This window comes from Sardina pilchardus, chromosome 17 (assembly GCF_963854185.1).
Source record: "Sardina pilchardus chromosome 17, fSarPil1.1, whole genome shotgun sequence".
In the NCBI taxonomy this organism is placed as follows: Eukaryota; Metazoa; Chordata; class Actinopteri; order Clupeiformes; family Clupeidae; genus Sardina; species Sardina pilchardus.
In genome coordinates this window covers 1544572-1570625 of record NC_085010.1, presented here as the reverse complement: position 1 = coordinate 1570625, position 26054 = coordinate 1544572, and the positions used below count along the sequence as shown (strand labels likewise).

The window sequence follows — 26054 nt, the reverse complement described above, 5'->3', positions numbered from 1 at the left end:
CTGTAGTAAAATCACACTTCTTTTCACACAAGTTATCTATCATTGCTGCATTTGCACATTTTTACTTGGTTTAGAGCAAGCTGGAATCAAGCGGTTATATTACGACTTCTATCTAGTGAACTATCTCATGTAATCTTTGGACTTCCACGGTTCACATTTTCTGCCACTTTCTACAATGCCAATGTGCATGAATAAGTTGTGATAGACTTTTGTTATTAATTTATCTCTGAACTTCGCCCAATGCAAGTTTAACATTACCGTTGCCGTTGTCAATTACCGGTATAACTTTCCATTGACACTAACATGAACTACGGATTGTGATATGTGAAGACCAAGTCGAATGTGGAAATAGGCTACTCAAAAAAGTTTATTTAGAGGAAAGTGCAGCTGCACAGTTGCCGGAACTCCTGTAAAAGCAGCACAATTTCCACGGTTCAAATGAAGCACGCAGCCGGAACCGGCGTGCACTTCCACACTCGCTAGGCTGTTCCATTGCATGTGATCTTGACGGCTGGGGAGGGTACTGGGAAGGTGTGTAGCCTTGTCTCTCTAGCACCCGACTCGAAAGAAAGCATTCTATCAAGGATGCGCTCTTGACTTTGAGAAGCACACAGAGATGACAAAACATTGAAATGCGCTTCTCATGTAGGCTATGGACGGATGACAAGGTTGAACTGTTATTGAACAGCACTTTACAGTAGCTTAGAAAACTAGAAAAGCCCAGGAGGATACTGACTTGGAGTTGTGCTATACTAATGTTCAAGACACAAAGTAACAATCACATTATTGATTTGTTTTTTTCATTATTGATTGTATGCCTACATGGATTCAAGGAAATTAGAGGATTTTCTTTTAAGTTTTATAAGATGTTTTAGGAGCTAACATGCTGTTTATGTGTGGATATCTTTTTTCAAATTTTTTTCTGAGATGGTGACCTATGAACCTTGTGTACAGTGTCTTCCATAATTATTGACACCCCTGAGGGGTATTTCACAATGTTAAGCAAATGTAACATTGTCATCCTTGCATGTTTCATGAACACCAAGCCAGGATGATTAGGAGCAATTCTAAACAACTACTATGTATGTTAATAGGTGAATTTAAAATCACAAGCCTGTGGCATTATGTAGACTGTCTTTGGTGTTTTGCGAGCAAATGCATGTAGCAAATTGTATACACAGATAAAGTTTTTAAAAATCATATGAAGATCTTATTGGAGTGAAGTGTGGAAATGTGAAGTGGGTGGAGTTATGGGGTGCAGTTACACTTTAACTATACATATGGGTGTTTTCAAATTTGTATAGCAATGCTCTGAAGGGCAACACACTTTCCTTTTATTTAAATTGAACATATTCTCCTGTTTTAAGCATTATTCTCCTGTTTCTCCTGGGATTACACCTCTGTGGCACTTTATTTTCATACCTTAATGAAAAACAAAGTCATTAACTACCAACCAATAATTGTGGCACATGTGTTTTTGTTAATAGTTCGGATGCAAAAACCTCTAAATCCGCCTGACCACTTTTCTTTTAAATGAGCATTTTTATCAGGCCCCTGTAGGTTTTTGCCTATAAATTCAACCAGGTAGAAAGTGGTATTTAGGGGGTATGAAGTGAAATTGTTTGATTAAGTTTTACTATGTGTGGAGAGCATTCCCTTACCATTGTTATTATCTCTTTTTTTGATTGAGGTGGTGTTTAGAGGCTTTTGTCTCTGAACGCTTTATTCATTTATGATTAAAATACCTTTTAACTATACTAGGGGTGCCAATAGTTCTGGAGGGCACTGTATTTCTGGTAAATGTGTACATTTCCTTTTTTTTATTCATTATTTATCATGTCAAATCCATTAATCCATTATGGGGGCATACATATTATGGAGAGCTGTGGTGCAATTGGCTCCAGTCCAGTGCCCATGAGGACCTAGATACAAGCCCGGCCTGAGGTCATTTCTCATCCCCGCTCTCCAATCCGTCCTGTCCACATTCTCATTTCCTGTCCATCGTTCTATCAATAAAGGCTAGAAAAGCCTACAAATAAATCCAAAAAAAATCTATGATTTTATTTCTCTGCAATAATGTAAAATCAATGCAGAACCTTGCATGCTTCATGTTGTGATTAACCAATTTAACTATTATTTTCCTCAGGCCTAGACCTTGATGTATGTGTAATTTCAAGAAAATATTTGATGGCCACCTGGGAATTCTCTGTATGTGGCTTATTTGGCTTTGCCTTATGGCATTTGCACCCATGATTGCCAGTGTTCTCAATACATTTTTGACTGACTTTGTCTTTATTTTCTCTAGCTTTGGACACTGATGATTTTATGAATTGTAAGAAGGCACACGAGGTCCAGGCCATGTCTGAGGTGGTTGCTCTCCTGGCCCAACACTGCAGAGTTAAACAGGTGATAAGAGCGAACAGAAGAACTATGACTATTATGACTTACTACTACCCTTAGAAACTGCTGCCACTAGTGATCAAAACTTACTAACATTATCATGAAGATGGAGACTCAATGACATAATATCTATCAAGTCATTCTATCAATTTCAATTGCACCAACATATTGTGTTTCTGTCATTGTAATGTACCAGCAGCCCGACCAAAGGATACCCTGTCTTTGCTGAATTACTGAAGCTAAGGCCTGGGCCTGGTTAGTGCTTGGATGGGGGACCTTCTTGGAAAACTAGGTTGCTGCTGTGGTTTTGCTGGGTGGCCAGCAGGTGGTATGCTTCCATATGGCCCAAAGAATATCGATCCCAATGCCCCAGTGCTTTGACAAGCACACAGCACTGCAGGAGATGCCGTCCTTCAGATAAGACTTTAAATCGAGGTCCTGACTCACTGTAGTCATTAAAAATCCCATGCCACTTATCGCATATAGTAGGAGGTTCTCTGGTGTCCTGGCTAAATTCCCAACCTGGCTCAATCAATCTGGCCCCCTTTTTTTCCCTCAGTGTGCAACTGGCTCATTCAGTCCCTCACTTTCCTCTGCAATGGCTGCCATGGTGCTACACATTGGTGGTGGTTAGTGAAGAGCTCAGTGTGAAGCGCTTTAGGCATTTTTTTTCACCGACAGCAAACTTGGTGTTGAACTGGTGCAGTTCAGAATTCTTTGAACCGTGGTGCTCTCTAGTGAACCAGCTCGCATTTCCACCAGTTCTGAATTGAACCAAGGATGCGTCATCAACAATAGAGCTCGACAGTCCCGCCCACAGCCGATTCCGGAAGTAAGAATCCAATACAATTTCTCCATTGACAACTGGAGAATATTAGCCATAACATCGTAACTGGACAGTTGGACGGTTACAATTTTATGGCTTATTCTCCAGTTGTCAATGGAGCAATTGTATTGGATTCTTACTTCACTTAGCTCAGTGTGAAGCGCTTTAGGCATTTTTTTTCACCGACAGCAAACTTGGTGTTGAACTGGTGCAGTTCAGAATTCTTTGAACCGTGGTGCTCTCTAGTGAACCAGCTCGCATTTCCACCAGTTCTGAATTGAACCAAGGATGCGTCATCAACAATAGAGCTCGACAGTCCCGCCCACAGCCGATTCCGGAAGTAAGAATCCAATACAATCTCTCCATTGACAACTGGAGAATATTAGCCATAACATCGTAACTGGACAGTTGGACGGTTACAATTTTATGGCTTATTCTCCAGTTGTCAATGGAGCAATTGTATTGGATTCTTACTTCCGGAATCGGCTGTGGGCGGGACTGTCGAGCTCTATGGGTGTTGCATCATGCAAAAACAAAAGTTAATGAGATGCATAAGCAGGAGAATGATATGACCAGTTGTCCTATAAAAACGGCAGAAACTAGCTGTTTAAAATGCTAGTTAACGTCTACAGTGTTTATTTTGACTTGTCATGCTGTAAGCCATTTTGTTGCTAATGAAAACTATGGTCTAGCTCAAAACTCCTCCGATTAACATCATTTTGCTCTGAAACAAAAGTTTGAACTGGTTATCATCCATAATAGACTTTAGGTTGTGAGCACACCAGACCATCACTTTAACATTATTGTAGTCCCCAACAAAAGTTTACACTCATCATCATCCCAAAATACACCCTAGATTGTTATAAAAATAAAGTGAATATTGAAGGAAACTTAAATTGTTTGTGCAATTGCCCCTGTGTCTTTAACATTACTTTTGTTTCTTACTGGGCCTTAATCTAGTGGTGTTGTCCCATTCATTGCTTTTACCTCTCTCTCTCTCTTTCTCTCTCTCTCTCTGTCTCTTTCTCTCTCTCAGGTCATAGATGTGGGATCTGGAAAGGGTTATTTAAGCACACATCTCTCCATGCTGTATGGGTTGCAAGTGTTTGGCATAGACTCTTCCAGCACCAATACACATGGAGCACAGGAGAGAAGTCGTAAACTGAAGAGACACTCAAGAGTAAATCAAAAACTCAAGAAAGATGCCAAGGAGAGTGGACGCTTAGCAGGAGCTGGAAAGACAGAAGAACATAGGGAGAGTGGTATGGGAGAATTTGTTGCAACTGAAAATAATTCTACACAGCTGCAAGACACTCAGTTGAGTGCTGTTGCAGAGGTGCCTGTGGATGTCAGCATTCAGATTGGAGAACCGGTGGAATGTGCAGTTGAAGATGAAGGAATGACTGATCCTTTTCTTAGTACCCTGTCTTTGAATGCTGTGGAACCTATCTCTGGGCGGATCCCTCCCAGTCAGCTGAGCAAGGAGGAAAGGGAGAGAAGGATGAGGGAGAATCTGGAGAAAAAGTCATATAATAGAGATAGCAGTAGCAGCAGCCTGTTCTTACCACTTACCTCCTATGTCACTGCAGAAACGGAACTCCGAGAGGTCATCCCTGAACTGAGGGTAAAGGATTTAATTGGTTACATACACATTACATTGGACTTTATGTTACATACAATTATTAAGCCCTTAAAGAGAGAAAGTTGCACTATTTTACCAACTTTCAATTCCCTTCCTTTTCAACTACAATGCTATAAATGTAAAGGACAAAAAAGTCTGTGAAGAGTTAAAAGTTAACTGTACATATGCACCGCTGTAAAAAATGCTGCGGAAGCCCCGTTTTGGCTGCTTGAACTTAGAAGCAGCTGAAGACGCCCACTGGAATGTTCCGTTATATGTTATATTCTTAATTTATTCAATTCCTTTTATTCCTCAATTTTGAATGATGGTCAATGATGGCATCTGGGAGCTACCTCGGAAAGTATAGCCTGTATATCGTTACTATCGTGCTACTATCCATAACTTTATCTTGTAATGTTATTCAGACTACAGACACATTTCAGACACCATGCTCATTTTATTGATTCTCTGTATCACTCATACCTTGAGCAAGTATCACGTTTCTGCTAACACTAACTTGACCTCTCAATCTCGATATTAAAAACTGTTATGTTTTGTAGGAACCATACAGTAAAAAGAGGAATAAATATATCCTGATAAAGTTCCCTTGGCCTTTGGAATTCAAATAGTCCCACATCATCACATACCCTTCACCATAGCTAGAGGTTGGCATGGTGTTTTTTCTGTAAAGTAACTCATATCCCATGATCCTTTGCAAACGTACACACATTTCGAACATTTGCAGCCTAACAATAGTTTAACATGGTTCCATATTAATCTGAGAAAAGACTTTCTACCATTTCCATTTGAGTAAATTCAACCTTCAAGATGAGAAAACTGTTCTTTTTCGGATGGCCACACATCGGTTCTGACAGCCCTGTCAGTCATTTAGATTTTTGAAGTTCCAGGGAAGCGACAGGTGCGGTAAAAGTTGAGAGGTTTTGTTTGGGATTGGCATGGCAACGGCGATCTCTACCAATCAGGCTCTGCTTTCACCACCTTTTACACGTTAGGATGTTAGGTAGTGTAGTACTCTTGTTAACACTCTGTAAAGCGCCATGAGACATGTGTAATGTTTTGGCGCTCTATAAGTGAAATTGAATTGAAATTGAAATTGAAATTTGAAATTATTCTCCAGTTGTCAATGGAGAAATTGTATTGGATTCTTATATCCGGAATCGGCTGTGGGCGGGACTGGCGAGCTCTATGACCTTTTCACAACAGTGACACCTCTGTTCAGGCGAATACTGCAAGTAGTGTTACCAACATCACGTGCGAGTATAAATAGTTACAGCATTCCTATGATGTCACATTGTCGCACGACTGGTTGGGAATGGAGAGTATACTGTACGCTTAACTCTAAGGTGGGCCTATATTAGCCTCAGAGCCTCCTCTAGGTGGTACACTTTCCGATCGTTCACTTACCCCCTCGGTTTTGAGTCTCTGTGTTTGAAGCTCGGCCCTTATCACCTATAGGCTCAAATGTTGCCATGGCTTGACCTGGCTCAATAGTTGGCCTCCAGCTCATGAAGATAGTCAATAAATAGGCCAATAGTAGGAATATAGCCCCCACTCCAGCGCCATCACATAGCAAATCTAAATTTGACCTCTTATGTCAACTACTATGTACTAATCATTAATCACTGTTGTTTTTGTAATTTAGGATGCGGTCATGGTTGGGCTACACACATGTGGAGACTTGGCTTCAAGCACACTGCGCATGTTTGTAAGCAAACGGGAGCTGCATGCCATTTGCAGTGTGGGGTGTTGCTACCATCTTCTTTCAGAAGAATTTGACCAGAAAAGAGGGCATCACACACTACCTAACCTGATTACAGACCAAATGCAGTCCAGTCCAGGCAAGTGACAATCCCTCTCACAAAGAATTTTCTTCTGAAATGTGTTCATTCATTATTCTGATGAATTACAGGGCTATTCCATGTGACTGAGACTGAAGATCTCATACAACACTGCCCTGGAGTGTAAACTGTGCCCTGGAGTGTAAACTGTCTGTAACCAGAATAGAAAGAGAATAATACTTGAGCAAAAAATATGAATTTTGTCTGGCCCCATTCCAACTCTGAGACATAGCAATGAACAGAGGCATTTAAATGTTTGCACTGCAACTGACCAAGGCTAGACTACATCAACCATTTTGACACCTTGTGGTCTAAATTTAATGTGTTTATTTCAGTGGCAACTTGAACAGAGTCATCCATACATTTAGAAACTAGAAAAGCACTTAGAGAGCACAGACCTCTCTGCCTGTATTGTTCCTCTTACTAGGCTATGAAATGAGAGAATTCACCTGGTATTCGCCCTCTTTTTCTATCAAACCTGACGCCATTCTGAAGCGTTCGAAACATTTTATCCATGCGGGCCATAAGCTTAGTTAGAAGTCGAACGGTCCCAGTGGCGTGATATTGGATAGGCTACATTGTCCATACTGCATGCTTTTTGTTTTTTGAGTTATCTTACAGACAGACAGACAGACAGACAGACAGACAGACAGACAGACAGACAGACAGACACCGATGAAAACACAACCTCCTTGGCGGAGGTAATAAGTTTGGACTTGACAACCATGCAGAGACAAGATCATTAATATGGTGATAAATGGACCCGACCCTCTGGGGCAGCCGTGGCCTACTGTTTAGGGCTTCGAGATTGTAACCAGAGGGTTGCCGTTTCAATTCCCGACCAGTCCACGGCTGGGGTGCCCTCGAGCAAGGCACCTAACCCCTCACTGCTCCCCGAGCGCCGCTGTTGGGCAGGCAGCTCACTGCTCTGGGTTAGTGTGTGTTTCACCTCACTGTGTATTCACTGCGTGCTGTGTGTGTTCACTAACTCACAAATTGAGATAAATGCAGAGACTGAATTTCCCTCATGGGATCAAAAAAGTATACATACTTATACGTATACTTTGTTGACCTGACTCCTGATCCAAGCCAATGCTATTTAATATTTGTAAGGGTATGGGATGATCAACTGCATCAAATGCTTTTGACAGAGCCACAAAAATGGCAGGGCAGCACATTGGTTTGGCTGATATTATATTTTGTGTAACTGATGGGATATCTAAGATAGTGCTGTGATTTATTGTTTGCTGTGGACTTCATTTGGATGACCTGAAAGATATTACAGTACTTGAGTGAGTTATTAACCAATGTTGCGTTTTGTGTCCACTCTGGTGACTACAGATCCGCTCCTATAGTCACTGTTGAGATCGCTACTCCGGGTGTGTGTGTATACTATCTATAGCTTGTTTCCCCTTTTCGACTTTGTGAGGCGACTGCTCTGCGAAAAAGGGGAAGTCATTTTCAGTGTTGTGTCTGTTGCAAAGGCCCCTTTGCACGAAAGGACTGATACGAATCAAAATCCTTAATCAGGAGTTCAGGGTCAACAAGTAGATATTTTATAGGAGGCTCTCCATATATCTATTCCATGTTACCCTATTACCTGCAATCATGCTTATAATTATGTGATTCTCTTCTTATAGGAGGACTTGGCCATTTACTGCATAAACTAATCTGTGACAATGATTTCTAAAAGTCTTCCTCCTGTTACAAAGGCTGTCACCCGTCAATGGAGTGACAAAGGGGACCTATTCCTCGTGGTCACAGAAAGATATATATAACTGTTCTAGTGACAGATTTCTATGACATAGAAGACAGCTAGTAAATCTAATTTGAGATTGGGAATTCAGATAATATTCTCCTCCTCGGGACGAGGGTGAATAGTTGAGGTTAACGGGGTCCTATGTTCCTAATTGTAAGTTGTGTAACACGGCTGGGGGAAACAGTTTCTCTTATCCCACCGGAAACATGCAACAAACTTAATCTAATTCTATTGACAGGGCCAAGTGATTCAATATGGGCTTTTTCTAGGACAAATCTGTATAGCACTCATGGCATATAACAGATCTAATTGATAATTTGTACTCCGTTTTTACATACATTAGTTACTAAAAACAGATTTCCGTATCTTTACTTGTGTGATGTGCATTTGGACCCTTTAAAGGCCCCCAAACTTTATTCTTTACAGAACCACGCCCGCTAAATAAAGTCTGGTTGGTTTTGTGACTGCATCAGTGCATAGGACTTCCCTTCCTAAATACACGGCTGAGTTCGCTACTCCAGTGTATGTCAGTGTATTGTGCAGTACGTTTTTGCCCATTAACAGTGTCTTAGAAAGTAAGCCCTCAAACGGACAATCTTACCAGCAAACATTAAGTTTGTTTGTTTGTTGTTCTGTATTGACAGCAGACGGCAGAATGCAGGTGCACGCAATGGATATGTTTTTAAAGAGAGTGCATTCGCTTCCACATGAACCTCGGAATGTGCCGCACCAGAACAAAGAAACTAAATGCTATATGCTTTCTATCGTGCGTGTGGCTCGTTTTTCAGATTTGCTTGCTAAATTTTAAAAAGCCACATAAATTTAACAGTCGCTCATTCTAACCTGCAAATGGTTAAAGTGATGCTAGGGCCAGATGCTGCATAAGAAATGGAAAAACTCCACTGACCAGTTGGCGTTGCCAGCTGATCGCTAACGTGAGATACGTGGATGATGAGATTTCAGATAATTCTATTTGGCAAAGAACTGGACAATGCTACCGGAGAAGAGGGAGCTACATCAGGTGCAGAACTGAAGTGTTGAATTAGCTTCCACTATTAAGTAGCTACAACAGATGTGGGAGACGGACCAGTCATCTAAAATGAATTATACGCGTAGCGTTGGCCAGCATCGATGACAGGTCAAGTCAAGCTTCATAACGAAAGCCAAGCAGAAAAATCCTGCCATGGTAGCGACGCATTGAGTGTTGTGTAGGTACTTCTATAGCAGGGGTATTCAATTAAAATTCATAGAGGTCCAGTTACTAAAATGTCCTCCCGGCAAAGGTCAGAATCTTAAATAGTCACTCAAAATAGTGTAGGCTACCCTGATGTTAATAAAATTAACAATAACGCATGTACATTTCTAGGCCTATTTAATTTATTGTTACATTTCAAGTGTTTTCAAAGTAATATGCTTGTAACATACCAAAAAGTCTTAACTTGAATGGAACTTGAATGCAAAACAATACTGTAGTTGTCTTTACTAGGCCTACATTTCATGAAAGTTAACAGACAACAGACACTGAATTTATTCTGAATAGAATAAATATAAAGTGCAAACACAACTTTGAGCAGCCTGAACTTATGGCCTATATTACTAGTTGCCTAGGCCTAATGTAAAACATTCCGAATCTTTTGAATAAAATAAAAGTGGATCTTTAAGGGGAAAAAAATACCTTTGCATGCTGCGTTCTACATCCTCTGCAAATCTTGTTGTTGAAGCTGACAATGGGATCTTTAACGTTTCTGCAGCCGCATTCAGCACTCATTCACAGCTGTCCCATCGCTAAATGCTCTCGTGTTGCACCAAAATCCACGCAATCTTTAACGAACACTAATTTGCCTGTAAATGCATGCGTGATCACACGAGTAGACCTGTCATAGTGTGCTTTCAATTTGATAATTAGCTTACTCTGCCGAGGAGGAGAGTATGTTTTAACTTTTTTTTCAAACAACGTGCCATTCCGACATGAGGTCATTAATAGGCTATTAATGTCATAACTATATCCAATTGTGTAAAATAATAAAGATTCACATTTAAAATGTCATTGTGAAGACTTAATATGGTGTGTCTGTTGCGTGTGCGACTCGGGGAAGTGAAAGCAGTTCTACAGACATGGCAAGTTTTCTTCTCTGTCTCATTATTCGCTGACTAAGTGGAGCTAAATTAAGTTATTCTTTTGCTGTCACTTCGTCTGTTTTATGGCCTAGAAGGTTTTGGTATCTGTGGATAGCTCTAGCTCTCCTCTTTTATCTGACATGCAAGCCATATCTTTTTGACCACGGTTTCACGAGTAAATCAAACGAAAGCGGTAGCCGAAGCTTCTTATTTGTTTGTCACGATCGTCTGTTTCTATAACACAAAAGGATCGATATGTTTGGTATCGATGGAAAGCTCTGGTTCTCCTCTTTCATTTGATATGCGTGTTATGTCTGTGCGATGCCTGGTCCCGGAGTAATTCAAGCGAGAGCAGTGGCTGCGTGGGTGAACGCAGAGCAATAGACTGTAAATATGACATACTTTGATTTAAATTCATGATTTTATTTTTTATTTTCATACTTGATCGTACAGACACGTGTCTAGTCTCGTTGGAAAGCCCCGGTTCTGCTCTCTCATGCAATATAGGTCTCATCTCGCTGTGACTAATAATCGTGGAGCAATGTAACAGAGAAGATGTGTTTTTTGACGCACTTTGCGTCCGTCGGGCTCATAGGGTCCGTTAAATTGACTTGGAAAAAAATAGGATTTGTAAACTGTCGGAATGGGGGTACTAAAATGTGTCGGATTGGCAGCATGTCGAAATAGCAGCATGTCGAAATAGAGGCATGTTTAAATGGAAGCATGTCGTAGTGGTGGCATGTCTGAGTGGCAGCGTAACCACTAGCTTGACAGCAATTGCTAGCTCGATGAGTTGCGAAACGACATCAGCAACACGTAGGGCCTACCACTCGTTCCATATTAAATTTACAGTTAACATAGTTTGGCTTCCCAGGCTACCATGCATTTAATTACCTTTCACTGCCTTCACGTCTGCCAGGCTCCAACTGTCTTCATAACAGCAGTTGCAATTCAGTATTAAAACAGCCTTGGTAAAGTTAAAACCAACTATTTGAACTGCAGTTAGTTAAGCCTACCCTCATAACTAGACCTCTCCAATTCCGAAATTTTAAGTCTAAATATACACACTTTATGTTGAAAGTGTATAACTGCGATTACATTCTAATTAAAATCCTCGTTGCCTCACGCACACCGCAGACAGGGCGACCGCTCTACTTCCGGTATTTCGCGGACTTTGAGAGTGAAGTTTACCCAGAATGCTCAGGTCAATACAAATCATCCAAAACACACCGTCAGTATGAAACATCGTGTGATTGTCTAGTATATATACCAAATGAACACACACAACATCTAACAGCGTGTAAGTCCGTACTTGTCCCTCGGGGCCATGGCATTGCTAAGATCTAACCAGTCTCAGGATGAGACACCCCGTTGCGGACCATCCTACAACCACACCCACATTGCACCGTTGCGGACCATCTCTGTCATCCAATGAAAGATTGAAAAGTGTGAGTCTACTATCATACCATAATGAAAGTATGAAAATACATGGCATAACTCCATAGTGCTGTGGTAATTACACCAATATGTTTTACTAGAATGGCCTTGTTTTGATTTTTTTTGAAAATATCAACATTGTATCTTCAATCACTCTGAAATGTCATTTCTGCATGACCTAAGCAATTTAAGATGAGCTATTCCGAATAATAGTATACATTCACCAACACACACATTTTTGCTAATTATAGAGCCATCGACAGACCAAATAACACCAAATTTATTGAGGGTGCTTTGGATGGGGTCTCAAGTCATCCCACCAAATATGGCTTTCATACATCACAGCATTTCCAAGATAGGCCCACTTCCTGTTTGGCGGCTTTGCTCGCTGAATTTAATTGGTTATCACAGGCGAACCCTTGGATGTATGAAGGCGAAATTAAGGCGGTTGATCTGCCTTGGTCTGTAGATCACGCGTGCCAAGTTTCATGACGATCGGATAAACTATGCGGCCAGGGTAGCTTTACTTTGACTTTGGACAAAATTCAAAATGGCGGAAAATCCATCATGGCGGAAAATGACGTCATATGTTGCGTTGGAATCGGCTGAGTCAGAGGATTCCAATGGTATAAGTTTTATCAAAATCGGCCATACGGATCAAAAGTTACGGGCATGAACGTGTTTTCCATCTTTGACCAGTTGGTGGCGCTAGAGCGTGAGAGTGGCGAGCATGAAACCTGGTGGTGTCAATCAGGGTAGTCTCCTCTATTAGCATACCAAATTTCATGACTTTATGTCTTACGGTTTGGGCTACAGGTGGAAAAATGTGTGGGCATCAGCGCTCAAAAGTCGCTTTTCCATTCATTCCTATGGGGAAAAATCGACCGGAAAAACTGGAATAACGGGAGAACAACAAGGCGTATCGAAAAGCTTTATACAAGCCACCATCCTCGCATCAGGACGCACGCGTGAGAAGTGGAACGGCGTCTCTAGCTCCAAATCCCTAGGACAAGATAGGGAGACAAAAGTTGGATTTAAGATAAATAAGTTTGATAACTAGACTGCATTTCCCGGTGGGAAGTGCGAAGTGTGCTTGCTCAGACGCGCCGCGACAGCGCCCGGCAGGAGACGCGACCGCTCGTCCTCAGGTCAAAGTGCCAAAGTTTGGCCAAGACGCGAAGCTGCTTCGAGTTTGGCGGCGTTGCCCTCGATTGCCGAATTCTTACACTGACGTGAAGGGTTGCCTAGGTTCATCAGTGGTATGTCCCAGAGCACCTCCAATGTAAAAATGTGGATGTCATCCCAAAGACATAAAGAGATACCGTATGAGACAAAATGCATTTTTGCTAATTGCGACGCCCCCTAGTGGCCAAATTGCACCAAATTTACTGAGGTTACTTTGGATGGTGTCCAAAATCATCCCACCAAATATGGTCTTGACACCTCAAAGCGTTTCCGAGATTTGACCTCACTTCCTGTTTGGAGGCTTCGCCATCGAATTTCATTGGCTGCCATGGGCGAACGCTTTGATGTATGGAAATGAAATGTACACCTCTAAGGTCTGTAGACCTTGTGTTGAATTATGTATGAGTTGTTCACGAGTAGCCAGCATGAAACACGTAACCACTGAAAGAAGGAAGGAGCCTAAGGAACTAGGCATGTTTCTGGAACAAATACGAGTAATGTTAGGAGTATTGCGGGAACATCTGCTGTTTACTCACTGTTGAGTAAGTTGCAATGTGTTATAGCCTCAAATTGATGGTAGAATAAACAGGACGAATCACCTGTTCAAATGGTGTAATAGGATGAAATTTGGTGTTGATATGTCAAAGCAACCAGGCTGTTACTGGTTAACGTTTCTGAATATGAAATCGATTTTGGATTGGTTGCATGTGATAAAAGCTATGCCATTTCCTGTCCAGACAGCATTCATATTCAGAAATACTGAACACCGGCAACAAGGCACACACACACAGACACACACACATACATACACCTCTTTCAAACAGAAGCATCAGTCCGTTACATCTGCCTCTTGTCCACAAACTGCATGTTGCTGAGTTGACCCACAACGGCAACAGCAACGAAGACTTTCACACAAACACACACACACAACACCCCCTCAAACCCAAATATCTGTGTGTTACGTCTGCCTCTTGTCCACAAACTGCATGTTGCACAGTTCACCTACATCTACCCACAATTCTTTGATTTATAAATAATCCCTGCATTAAAAAACTGCAATGTGTCAAATCTTAATATATTTATATATATATATATGTATACTGTATGGGCAATTCCATGCAAAACTGTCAAGTCCATAACCCCACACAGCGTCAAACTATGATGTGGATGATGATTTCTTAAAAGTTTACCATTTCGCTCTTCTTGTTTGTACAACATATTCAATGATATTGTTAACTTAATCATTTGCATTATATAAATGTAACCTATTTTTCCACCCGTATGTCTCAACATATACTGGAGTCACATTCATAAACATAAACAGGATCCTAGGTTCTCAATTTGCTGGACTCGCTGTCTACCATAAAGTTAAAGAATAGTAATAACAGAAGAAAAGGTAAGAAGATGTTGATAGCGTGATTAACTGTGGTGCCTCCACTGAAGAATGTCTTTACCACTGCCCTGGTGGAAATATGTAAATCCTCAGAAATGTCAAGTGACTACAGTTACTTCTACCTGCTTTGATATAGCTTATCCTAAATGAAATACTATGCATAATGCAACAATCACAAAACATTTATTGTATCCTTTGTTTTTAACTCTTAGAATTCAGTTCAGTATGACATAATAAAATGAAAGTACAAAAATAGTTTTTAAACCCCTTTTTAAAAGTTCAACCTATCACTTTCAATGAAATCTCAATTAAGGATTACGTAGTTCTAAATAGTAACTGTGTGGTAATAATTCACCTATACCACCCATAGCCTAAATTAATTAAATGTTTACCATGAACAATAGTTAAATGAAACACACAGTAATACTTTCTATAACACTTTGTGTTGGATGTAATTAATTGGACCTAGAATTGTTAACTGCTATAAGTGGGCCAAACTTTCCAGTTTAAGTCTCCACACATAAGCTTGAGTCGAAAAACGTAGCTCCCACTTTCCTTAGCTGTAGTGGAATTCTGGGATTTCTCCCTAAAGCGGAAACTATTATTTTTACCTAATTATAATTACTATTATTATTGGGGAGGTTATAGGTTTGCACTGATTCGGGTAGGTAGTGGCAATATACTGGATGGTATATCGGTTAGAATATAGGACGGAGAAGAGATGGGGTTTAACTTTGTATTGTTCCAGCAGAGACATTCAGGATTTCCATACAGAGAAATATGGGTATGGCTATTTATATACTTTAATATAAACTTTTTGTTCGTGACTACAGTTATTATGTGGTCAATTACGCCATCTAGCGGCGTAAAATGGTACGGTGTAATAGCGTTAAAAACTTCCTCTATTTGGAAATGCAACATCCTTACAACAGTATAACGCTAAACGGTAGATTCCGAAGCGAAACACATGAAGTATTATAATTTCAAAGAACACTTACACTATATTACTTCATGGAAATGATGTCAAGAGCAAGTTTAACTATATTAGCAAACCTCTTGCATACCAGTGTGAATTAAATACAAACTTACTTTTCATCATACTCAGGATAACTGCAGGAATTGTCAAAAGGTAAATTAATTATCTCTGTTTAAGTGCACAACTAACTTGCACGTCTCTGCAGGTACTAACAAAAATAAGAAACTTAACAGGAAGGCACGCGAGTTTACCACATGAAATATCGCAACAAATGCTAAATCACAGCGAACACACAAATGTCCCGGCCTTTTCTACATAATCACTCAAACTATAATGAATTCTACATGCTAATACAGATGTAAACTTGTGCACATTCAAAGGATACACAACGAATACAAAAGCAGTAGCCTAGCCTACATATAAAAATGCAAAGCGAAAGTAAACAATAGGCCTAATCTCCATTACATCTTCTAAAGACGTTACAACATGTTTCAGGCACGTTACAACATGCTGAACAGTAAATATTGTAGGCTACTGGCCTCACTAATTCTGAGCTAGCTCAGCTATCCAGCAAGTTTACAATCACTAGGCAAGGACGAACAAAGAATGCAGGAAATCTTCACTTTTTTCTCCTTTCCTTCATTTATGCTGTAAAACTGTCAATACAAAAATATATTTTCATTTGTCTTGTCTAGCCACGCATATAGCGAATTACCGCCATATCAAAAAACAAAGAAATCTTTCTCACATATCTTATTTTCTGTACTTATGTCTAAACACATATTTCACTAGAACAATGTATACTTACAGGAATTGCCTTCGTATGGGTAAGAAATAACTATAGCAGGTGAAAAACATAAATTGTCCGGAGACAGCAACCAGTGTGAATCATCTCAGTGACTTCTCTCGTTTTAACGCTAAGCAGGAAGTATTTACTAGCCTACTTTCACTCCAAAGTAGATTCTAATAAGGCCAGTAGATGGCGCTCTAACATAACAAATGACTGGTAAATGCTGAGTGCAATAATAAACGAAATCTTGGTCGGCTCAGACAGTGACAATATTATTGACTAAACAATAAACATGTAGGAATGAGATGTCAAACTCACTTTATGGTCAATTATCATCACACGCACGCCAAAGATAGCACAATGTCTCTCTCGCTCAGAAAGTGCACGAACATAATGACTGGTGCATACGTGCAGGAGCGGTCTTTCTAACAGAGTGATTTACCCAGAATGCTCCGGTCAATTATGGTAAATAACAAGAAATAAAATTGAATTCCTCTCAAAACATCACAAATATATAAAACAATGTCCTGTACTCATTACAATCTCCTAAATAGTAATTCATTACGAAGAGAAACCATTACAAATTGTCAAAAATGAAACACCGTCACAGTGAGAACTCGTGGGATTGCAACTATAAATTGCACCTGGACATTCATGTGGATTAACAACGATTAAGTCCATACTTGCCTCTCGGGGCCATGGCGTCGTTAAGATCTATTCAGTCTCGGGGTGAGACAACGTTGCGGACAACCGAAGTCAATCATGTGCATTGCACCGTTGCGGAATGTCTCAGCTAATTAATTCAGGCAATGACGTTGGTACGATGTTGCGGTATGTAACCAAGCTGGGCTAAACTGTGTCATAACTACTACTACATGATGAGACTTGTGCCAGTTCCTTTTGCAAGAATTGGCATACTTTGAGTTTTTAAAAAAAATATCAACATTGTATCTTAAATCACTCTGAAATGTCATTTCTGCATAACCTAAGCAATTTAAGATGAGCTATTCTGCTTAATAGTATACATTCGCCAACACACACGTTTTTGCTAATTATAGAGCCATCGACAGACCGAATAACACCAAATTTATTGAGGGTGCTTTGGATGGGGTCTCAAGTCATCCCACCAAATATGACTTTCATACGTCACAGTATTTCCAAGATAAGCACACTTCCTGTTTGGCGGCTTCGCTCGCTGAATTTAATTGGTTGTCACAGGCGAACGCTTGGACGTATGAAGGCGAAATCAAGGCGGTTAATCCGCCTTGGTCTGTAGATCACGCGTGCCAAGTTTCATGACGATCGGAGGAACTATGCGGCCAGAGTTGCTTTACTTTGACTTTGGACAAAATTCAAAATGGTGGAAAATCCATCATGGCGGAAAATGACGTCACATGGTGCGTTGGAATCAGCTGAGTCAGAGGATTCCAATGGTATAAGTTTTATAAAAATCGGCCATACGGATCAAAAGTTACGGGCATTAACATGTTTTCCAACTTTGACCAGTTGGTGGCGCTAGGGCGTGAGAGTGGCAAGCATAAAACCTGGTGGTGTCAATCAGGGTAGTCTCTTCTATCAGTGTACCAAATTTCATGACTTTATGTCTTACGGTTTGGGCTACAGGTGGAAAAATGTGTGGGCATCAGCGCTCAAAAAACGCTTTTCCATTCATTCCTATGGGAAAAAATCGACCGGAAAAACTGGAATAACGGGAGAACGACAAGGCGTATCAAAAAGCTGTATACAAGCCACCATCCTCGCATCAGGACGCACGCGTGAGAGGTGGAACGGCGTCTCTAGCTCCAAATCCCTAGGACAAGATAGGGAGACAAAAGTTGGATTTAAGATAAATAATATGAAACGCACGGATAACAATAGTGTGCTTTTGCTTGCAGCAAGCACACTAATAATATGAAACGCACGGATAACAATAGTGTGCTTTGCTTGCAGCAAGCACACTAAATAAAAAACTTCTTGCTCTCAGTCGATGAAGTACAGAAGAGGTGGTGGAGAGCTGTGCGTGTCTGGAGCCCCGGTAACGGGATGCTTTTGTATTTCCCCAGCTGAACCTCAATCTATCACCTTTTATCACAGTCAGCTGTTTGTCCATCTCTTGTTTCTTTTTCTGTGGCTTTCCACAACTCTTCACACTTAAAATTCAGACACAGCACATGGATGTTGCCTACGTGGCTCTACCCAGAAACTATTACACTTAAAACTCTAACACATCATTACTCTATAAGCTTGACTAAAACACTTTAAAGGCTAAACAATCGTTCTTTAAAGGATTAAGCAAAAACATTTACTTTAAACACTTTAAGCTGTAGTAAAATCACACTTCTTTTTTACTTGGTTTAGAGCAAGCTGGAATCAAGCGGTTATATTATGACTTCTATCTAGTGAACTATCTCATGTAATCTTTTGACTTTTCCACGGTTCACATTTTCTGCCACTTTCTACACCAATGATCCAAAAAATATTGATAAACAGGTTAATATAGAGATTGGACAGTTAGGTATCTCCTAAAGGTAACCTTGCTTCAATTATTAACAGTCAACTACAGTGTTTGCTTACAGTGTATTCTTTTTCCTGCTGGTACAGAGTTGGGGACTGAAGTTTGTGGTTTTCCCATGAGCCAGTATCTAAGGGATCAGAATTACTTCTGTGGCCGGAATGCCAGGATGTCTGCATGCCTGGTGGGTCCTGCTCAGTTATTATGCTCAGAATATTGTGATCACTAGGACTAATCTGGAATCTATGGGTTGGATGACCTCATGCATTTTGTCTCAAGTTATAGCGTGAGTCATTTTCTCCTGCAAAGACAGTGGTGTACAAAATGAGTGTTATCTGCCTCTTTTATTTACCCACCATCTTACCCAAGCACCCACCTAACCATGTGCTGCAGGCCTTTCATTTTGGTGCATCTACAAGAATATCCATGTGTCTTGCCATTACAGTGCCTATAACACGTATTCATCCCCGTGGATATTTCCCTCTTTTATTGTCTTTATGAATGGGATCCATGTTAATTTAATTTAATTTAATTTAATTTAAAAACTATGTAGAGTAATGTCACACTCTTAAAGTAGGCACACAACTTTTACACGGGTCTACTGAGAGTTTTATGGTAACGTTTTTGGTAACTATGGTAATTTATTTTACTGAATAGAAAGAGATCATGTGGAGGCAGTACATAGTATATACAGTACAACAATGATGATGGCATACATTTGTATGTGTTGTGTAAGTCACTTTCAATTAATTCTTAACCTCATTTTTATCCCTGCATCATACTTTTTCGTCGTTTCTATCCCTCTAAGGCCTTGGAGAGAGTGACAGTCGGTGGTGGAGTAAGGCAATTTTCAATTCTTACTGATATTATATTCCTTTGATGAAGCATATCACTAACTAATGGAAGTTAAAACATTCATCTGAGGCATATGTTGAAAATGCTGTGCCAAAATATGGGATTTCATTGCGTTATCAGTAGAGAGTAAAATGGAAGAGTGCTATTTGCTCACAACCATAGCCCTACAGTGGCCCTGAAATCAACATAACATTACTGCCATTTTGGGGATCGCTGGTTTAACACTGACTGGCTTTCTGCTCATCAGCTTCCAGTTGAGTCGCTGTTCTACCGTGCTGTTCTACACGTCATCCTTCAGGATCACTATGGTGCACACAAGAGGTATGAGTGACAATTTTGTCAACACTTTGTCAAACATTTGACAGCATAGTTTAAGCTTAAAGGGATATTCCGCCATTTTTGGAAATAAGCTCATTTTCCACCTGGAAAATGAGCTTATTTCCAAAAATGGCGGAATATCCTTTTAAAGCATATACTGACTGTGTTTTTTGTGCTATTTTTTCATTTAATTTTCATTTCATTTTTGATATACTTGCTGGGTGATGAACTAATTTCCTGAATAAATTGCTGATGTCACTATTTAATGTCACTAGATGTTACTATTTAGTGACATCAGCAATTTATTGTTGTAATACACCAACATTTCAAAAATAACATTTCAATAACTGAAACCATAATACCATCTTGAAAATTCATTCTGAAAGCCCATTTCATACTCTCTCTGGAGGTGTGTTCATTTCATTGGTGTAGCTCGTCAGACCTCTGTTACGGGGGGATGAAATCCGACGTGAATATTTTTCAGTTTTCTGTAATTCCAACAAAAATGCGATATTACACCTCTTAATTACAAAGACAGCTTAAACACATCTGTAGAGAGACACAGCCATTTGCCAAACAATTTGCTTATAAATTGTGATTCTGATTTCACAAGATTGTTACACAGTCAGCATCAAGACGTACGGCTTACAAATGTGCATGTGGAATCTATGGGTAGCAATCATTACTCACAGAAAATGTGAACTTTGCTGTAGATTTAAATGAGCGTGCAAATGTGCCAAAGAAAGGTACCATGTTCAAATGTTTTTTTTTCTCCTGATGCATTAGGTATATCAGCTAATGTTTTGGCTAAGTTAGTTTAAATGGTTACTCTTTAGAAGGTAAAAGTTTGAAGCAAATCTGAGATGGTCAAGCAGAACGTTTCTCTAAAATCCGTTGAATTGAGGTGGAATGACCCAGTGGGCTTGACCCAGCAGAGAGATTCCAGATTCCAAGTAGGGTTTTCAAGAAATGATATACTTCCTGAAAAATATCTTCTATCTGAAATATCTGAGGTCATTTAGTACAGGCTTCAATGGTAAATGAGTCCAGTATGATTCTCTGAACTTTCTGTGTTTATGGATTTAACAGCGAGAAGCGGGTGGGCAACGTGTATTCTAAAGCTTCCTCTTTTGTGGACTACATCAGGAGAGCCCTCAGGAAGCTTGAGCTGGATGAGTCAAAGGTTAGCAATGTTGGAAATATATGAATAAATCACATATGCTATGTTTTCTGTATGTATCGTGTGCTCTACCAAAGTCTGCAGATTTGATTTGATTTTGTTCAACATTACTCTTAAATTAAAGAATACATTACATTATATTTTATTAGATAAATGTGTAATGGGCAAGTTGAAAGTGTACCACTACTCATCCACCTGTGGACTTGCTAGCCCTCTCTGTTCTGTCTGAGGAAACAGTAGAGGATAACTCCAACAAGTGGGACTGCATAGTACAAGAGGAGTAAGCAACATTTCAGTGACACATAGAATGCATCTAAATACTTATCCTAGCTCTGCAAACTAAATCCATCCAAGCCAAAAGAGACTGCACTGCAGAAAGTAGGATACTGGGCATAGAAAGCCCTGTGTTCTCTTTTTCTTCCTGAAAGTGATTGAAGATGGAGCTTTATTTCAGTACTGTACTTTAGTTTATCTCAGTACTGTACTTTAGCTTTATCTCAGTACTGTAGCTTTATCTCAGTACTGTCATCTCTGTTGTCTAGTCTCCATGAATGTTTACCATGTACTCACATCACCAAAATGACCAGAGGGTTAAGTATATATACTTTTTTGATCCCGAGAGGGATATTCAGTCTCTGCATTTAACCCAATTTAACCGAATTAGTGAACACACACAGCACAAAGTGATCATACAGTGAGGTGAAGCACACACTAACCCAGAGCAGTGAGCTGCCTGCCCAACCAGCGGCGCTGGGGGAGCAGTGAGGGATGAGGTGCCTTGCTCAAGGGCACTTCAGCCGTGGACTGGTCAGGGACCGAACCGGCAACCCTCCGGTTACAAGCTCGAAGCCCTAACCAGTAGGCCACGGCTGCCCCTTGGATGAACCAATTACGCAATTTTGAATACAGTTCATTTAACGTGAGGTCTCAATACTAGAACATTGATGTCCCAAACTGTTTTTTTTTTTTTTTTTTTTTTAATCTTTGTAGACATAAATAGTGACTCCCTCTCTCTCCCACACACTCTCTCCCACAAACACACTTTCACTGTTTTTTTATTTATGTATGCAGCTCTCCGATGGAGACATTCAAGAATATCATGATCAATATAAACACAGGATATGTGAGATGTTGGCTTTCAACAGGGTAAGTTGATTAGTTTTCCTCTAAATGAGTTGGATTAGAATGTAATAATACTGTGAGAATGTGCTAGCATTTTTATAACACTGTTCTGTTATGCAGCTGAAGGTGACGTTGGCCCCCTGTATCGAAGGTCTTATTCTCCTTGATCGGCTATGCTACTTGAAAGAGCAGGTAGAACTGACAGTTTACCCAAGTTGTGTTCATGAGCTTGTTTTAAATTTGTTTTGCTGTAATGGAATGTGAAATAGCGTCACTGTAATTTGAAAGGGGGACGGGGTGGATTTATCTCTACATATTAGTTTTTTGAAGATAGGATGATTATGTACAATGTTGAAACATGAGACCTGTCTTACTTTGTGTGTGTGTGTGTGTGTGTGTGTGTGTGTGTGTGTGTGTGTGCATAATTAAGTATGAAGAATGGATATGATTAAAGTGAGGTTTTCCTGACAACCTCCCTTTCTTTTGTAGGAGAATGTTTCCTTCTGTGCCCTGGTGCAGCTTTTTGATCCAGTCAAGTCACCAAGATGTTATGGACTGGTTGCACTAAAGACCGACATCAAGTCTTCATGACATTTAGGCTACGCTATTACATATCTTATAAGTTAACTGGCAGGCATGTTGCCTCAACTGGACTAATGAACATTATATTTTTGTTTTTATCAGTTCTTTGATGAAGTTAAAACATGATAGAATATTATTTTCTTTGTTGCTGCTATTGTTTTGTATATTTTATCTTTATAAATATTGTTATTTCTTTTTGAAATAAATTAAGAGAAAAATCTTAAATCTTTTTTTTTTTTTAAACCTATGGTATGTACCAATGGTATGTGCATTTTGCATGCCAAGAATGTATTTTCACATCAAAGTACTCTGGTGCTGCTTGTCATTTGCAGATACACAAAAAAGCTGGTAACATCTTTTGAGTGTGACCAGAAAATATTTAGATAGGCTGTGGTTTGACCAATTGTGCAAAATGAAACTCAGATGTACTGTATTGCAACAAGCTTTTACTCTGCAGAAAAGTAAAACAATAAAAGTTCAACCATAATACATGATTAAATTGTACAGTTGCCATTCACCCTATTCTGGTTCCTTAGTGAGGACTATTAGACAGGGCAAAACTCAGATCATCTGATTAAGGTCACTGCTAAACTTTTCTTAATTGATTCTATAGTACTTTTTCGCATAGGATCCATTTCTGCTTGGAACATTTTTATATCATGCATAGTTAATGAGATCATTTGCATATTTGAATACGAATTCATGTATAACAAATCATACAAACGTTTTTTCAGATGGTATATTGCAGTTACATTATCCAAATTAGGACACTTTTTTACCTTTGTTCAACTTCACCGTTAGAGCATCATGCCAAAGCAATCATGGATGTTTTTACTTAATTAGTGTAAATGCACACTCTGTGCATCATCTTGCAAGAGCTAATTTGCCTACATGTGTATCATTCTATTGACTAGCGTAGCCTACAAGAATGGATCTGTGAAGAATTATATTCTTCTTGTGTTTATGCAGTGTTGTAACTGATCTTTCCCTCTAATTGTCCAGTTCTAAGGTTAATACACAGGGACAGTTAATATGGTATTCATATGGTTTTGTTACTTTTAACTTGCATAAAACCCTGTCTTGTGGCTTATCCACAATGCGGCTAATAGCAACCAGAGTATTTAGACAAAAACAGTCCTTTTCATCTGTGCGTGTGTGTGGGTGTGCGTGCGCGCGCGTTGCAGCACTAGTAGTAGTAGTAGTAATAGCAGCCTAGTACTGTAGTAAGCTACCACCCCTTGTTTTTTTTCTCAACCCTAGTAAATCTTGCGAAAGAAGAGCACCACCCCTTGAAATTTAGTGTGAGACAATTCGGGCAAGGACTTGGATGGTAGGTCACTTCAAATTATGTTTTACATAACGTTTGTGCGTGGGGGCATAGGAAAATAAACAAAGTAACGCACTTGCACTATAACAAATACCCTAAAATGAAATGAATGTTTTTGTGGGCGCGTTATAGCGTAACATTACGAGAGCGACTAGCCTTTCTGTGAGTATCAAACTTCTGAACTTCTTCCAAGCCAGCGTCTTTGCTGTGGAAGTCACCATGTGTTCCAGAAACTACTGATAATGAAATTATTTTATGGTAGACGATATTCTGTGGTAGTCTTCTGTGAGAGACAATTTGTTAAATCAGAGGTTAGGCCTACTTGGCTTTAACCTATTTAGGCTATTGTAATGATTTAGCCTACCAAGCATTGGTGCGTAATGTTGTGTAGGCTACAATCTGGTTGTTTTGATGATGTGAAATAATGGAATGTGCATGAGATGCCCATCAGCAAACATCTGTGCATGTTTTTTTTCTGGAGCTTGAAACCTGTTTGCATGACTCATTTACCAGGGATTGAAAACCATCATTAACTTACTTCAAGCCTATCTTCTTTGGAACTTCAGACATTTCAACCACAAACATGATCAACGGTGCAGAAGGGATTCAACAGGAAGAGAGGGAGGAGCCCATGAATACATCGCACACAGGAGACTCTTTCGGGGCAACGATGAACTCTGACATCCCGAATAGTGGCCACTGCAGCACACAGCAGCCCAGGGGCAAATGGGCCAACAAGTCTGAGTTTCTGTTCGCCATGGCTGGGGAGATCATTGGGTTGGGCAATGTATGGCGCTTCCCATACCTCTGTTATAAAAATGGCGGAGGTAAGAAGATTATCAAATATAGATTCCTACAGGCTAGGAAAGGTTCTCAAATTGCATGCATAGGCCTACTTAAGCTTGACATGGTCATTACATGTACAGGTTATGGAGCTAATGTCTGCATTTCACAAATATTCTATTTCTCATATTTCTCTCTCAGGAGTTTTCTTTATCCCATACTTTGTATTCCTCTTCTTCTGTGGAATTCCCATCTTCTTCCTGGAGACAGCCCTAGGGCAGTATACCAGTGAGGGTGGAGTCACTGCCTGGCGCAAGATTTGCCCCATGTTTGAAGGTGGGAAAGGTGGTGGTTTTCAGACTTGATGTTAGGCTGGGTGAACCCTGCCTGAACTTCTGTGTTTTCCTCTGTGTTTATTCTCAATTTTTATGTTTAGGGATAGGAATTGCCTCTCAGGTGATTGTATCGTACCTCAATATTTATTACATTGTGGTACTAGCTTGGGCTGTCATCTACCTATACAACTCCTTTAAGCATTCTCTACCCTGGGCTAACTGTAACAACCCCTGGAATACAGGTATGGTGCCACATAATTAATAAACCATTTAAAACGCAATGAACTAAAAACATCATGTCAAATGCTGTTGAATTTATACTCATTATTTCTTCCTCTTTAATTGATTGATTAATGTTGTATTGAAACATATTTGTTTTTGCCAGAAAACTGTGCGACCACTTTGAACTTTTCCACAACTACTCTTCTGCGTTATGACTATAATGACACAGACCTTGATGACTATAGGTAATGTTTTTAAAATCACACCTCCAACTGTTAAAGAGTCACTGCACCCTAAAATATGTTTTTTGAGCTGTTGATTGATTGAAAATACTCATAAGTGGTGAACTGTACTATTACCAGGGTTAATATTGATAAAAAATCGTGTTTATCGGCAAAAGTAACATTTCGTCTGATTTTGTATTGGAGATAATGCTCTCCGCGCATACTACAGT

General features: G+C 39.9%; 2 protein-coding genes across 2 annotated transcripts in view; both read left to right on the top strand.

Moving 5' to 3' along the window:
- Nucleotides 1-23420, top strand: part of mettl25 (methyltransferase like 25) — a 35011-nt gene extending 11591 nt beyond the window's left edge. The window contains exons 3-12 of the mRNA XM_062517754.1: nucleotides 2306-2406; nucleotides 4263-4850; nucleotides 6511-6706; nucleotides 18966-19060; nucleotides 19685-19714; nucleotides 19979-20052; nucleotides 21139-21232; nucleotides 22301-22375; nucleotides 22472-22543; nucleotides 22841-23420. Coding sequence (XP_062373738.1) covers nucleotides 2306-2406; nucleotides 4263-4850; nucleotides 6511-6706; nucleotides 18966-19060; nucleotides 19685-19714; nucleotides 19979-20052; nucleotides 21139-21232; nucleotides 22301-22375; nucleotides 22472-22543; nucleotides 22841-22942 — 1427 coding nt within the window. The 3' untranslated portion in view covers nucleotides 22943-23420. The remainder of the gene's footprint in view (nucleotides 1-2305; nucleotides 2407-4262; nucleotides 4851-6510; nucleotides 6707-18965; nucleotides 19061-19684; nucleotides 19715-19978; nucleotides 20053-21138; nucleotides 21233-22300; nucleotides 22376-22471; nucleotides 22544-22840) is intronic.
- Nucleotides 23421-24189: 769 nt separating this feature from the next.
- Nucleotides 24190-26054, top strand: part of LOC134061738 (sodium- and chloride-dependent GABA transporter 2-like) — a 36324-nt gene continuing 34459 nt past the window's right edge. Inside the window, exons 1-5 of the mRNA XM_062517495.1 lie at nucleotides 24190-24263; nucleotides 24827-25087; nucleotides 25245-25379; nucleotides 25480-25620; nucleotides 25764-25845. Of these exons, the coding sequence (XP_062373479.1) occupies nucleotides 24844-25087; nucleotides 25245-25379; nucleotides 25480-25620; nucleotides 25764-25845 (602 nt within the window). The 5' untranslated portion in view covers nucleotides 24190-24263; nucleotides 24827-24843. The remainder of the gene's footprint in view (nucleotides 24264-24826; nucleotides 25088-25244; nucleotides 25380-25479; nucleotides 25621-25763; nucleotides 25846-26054) is intronic.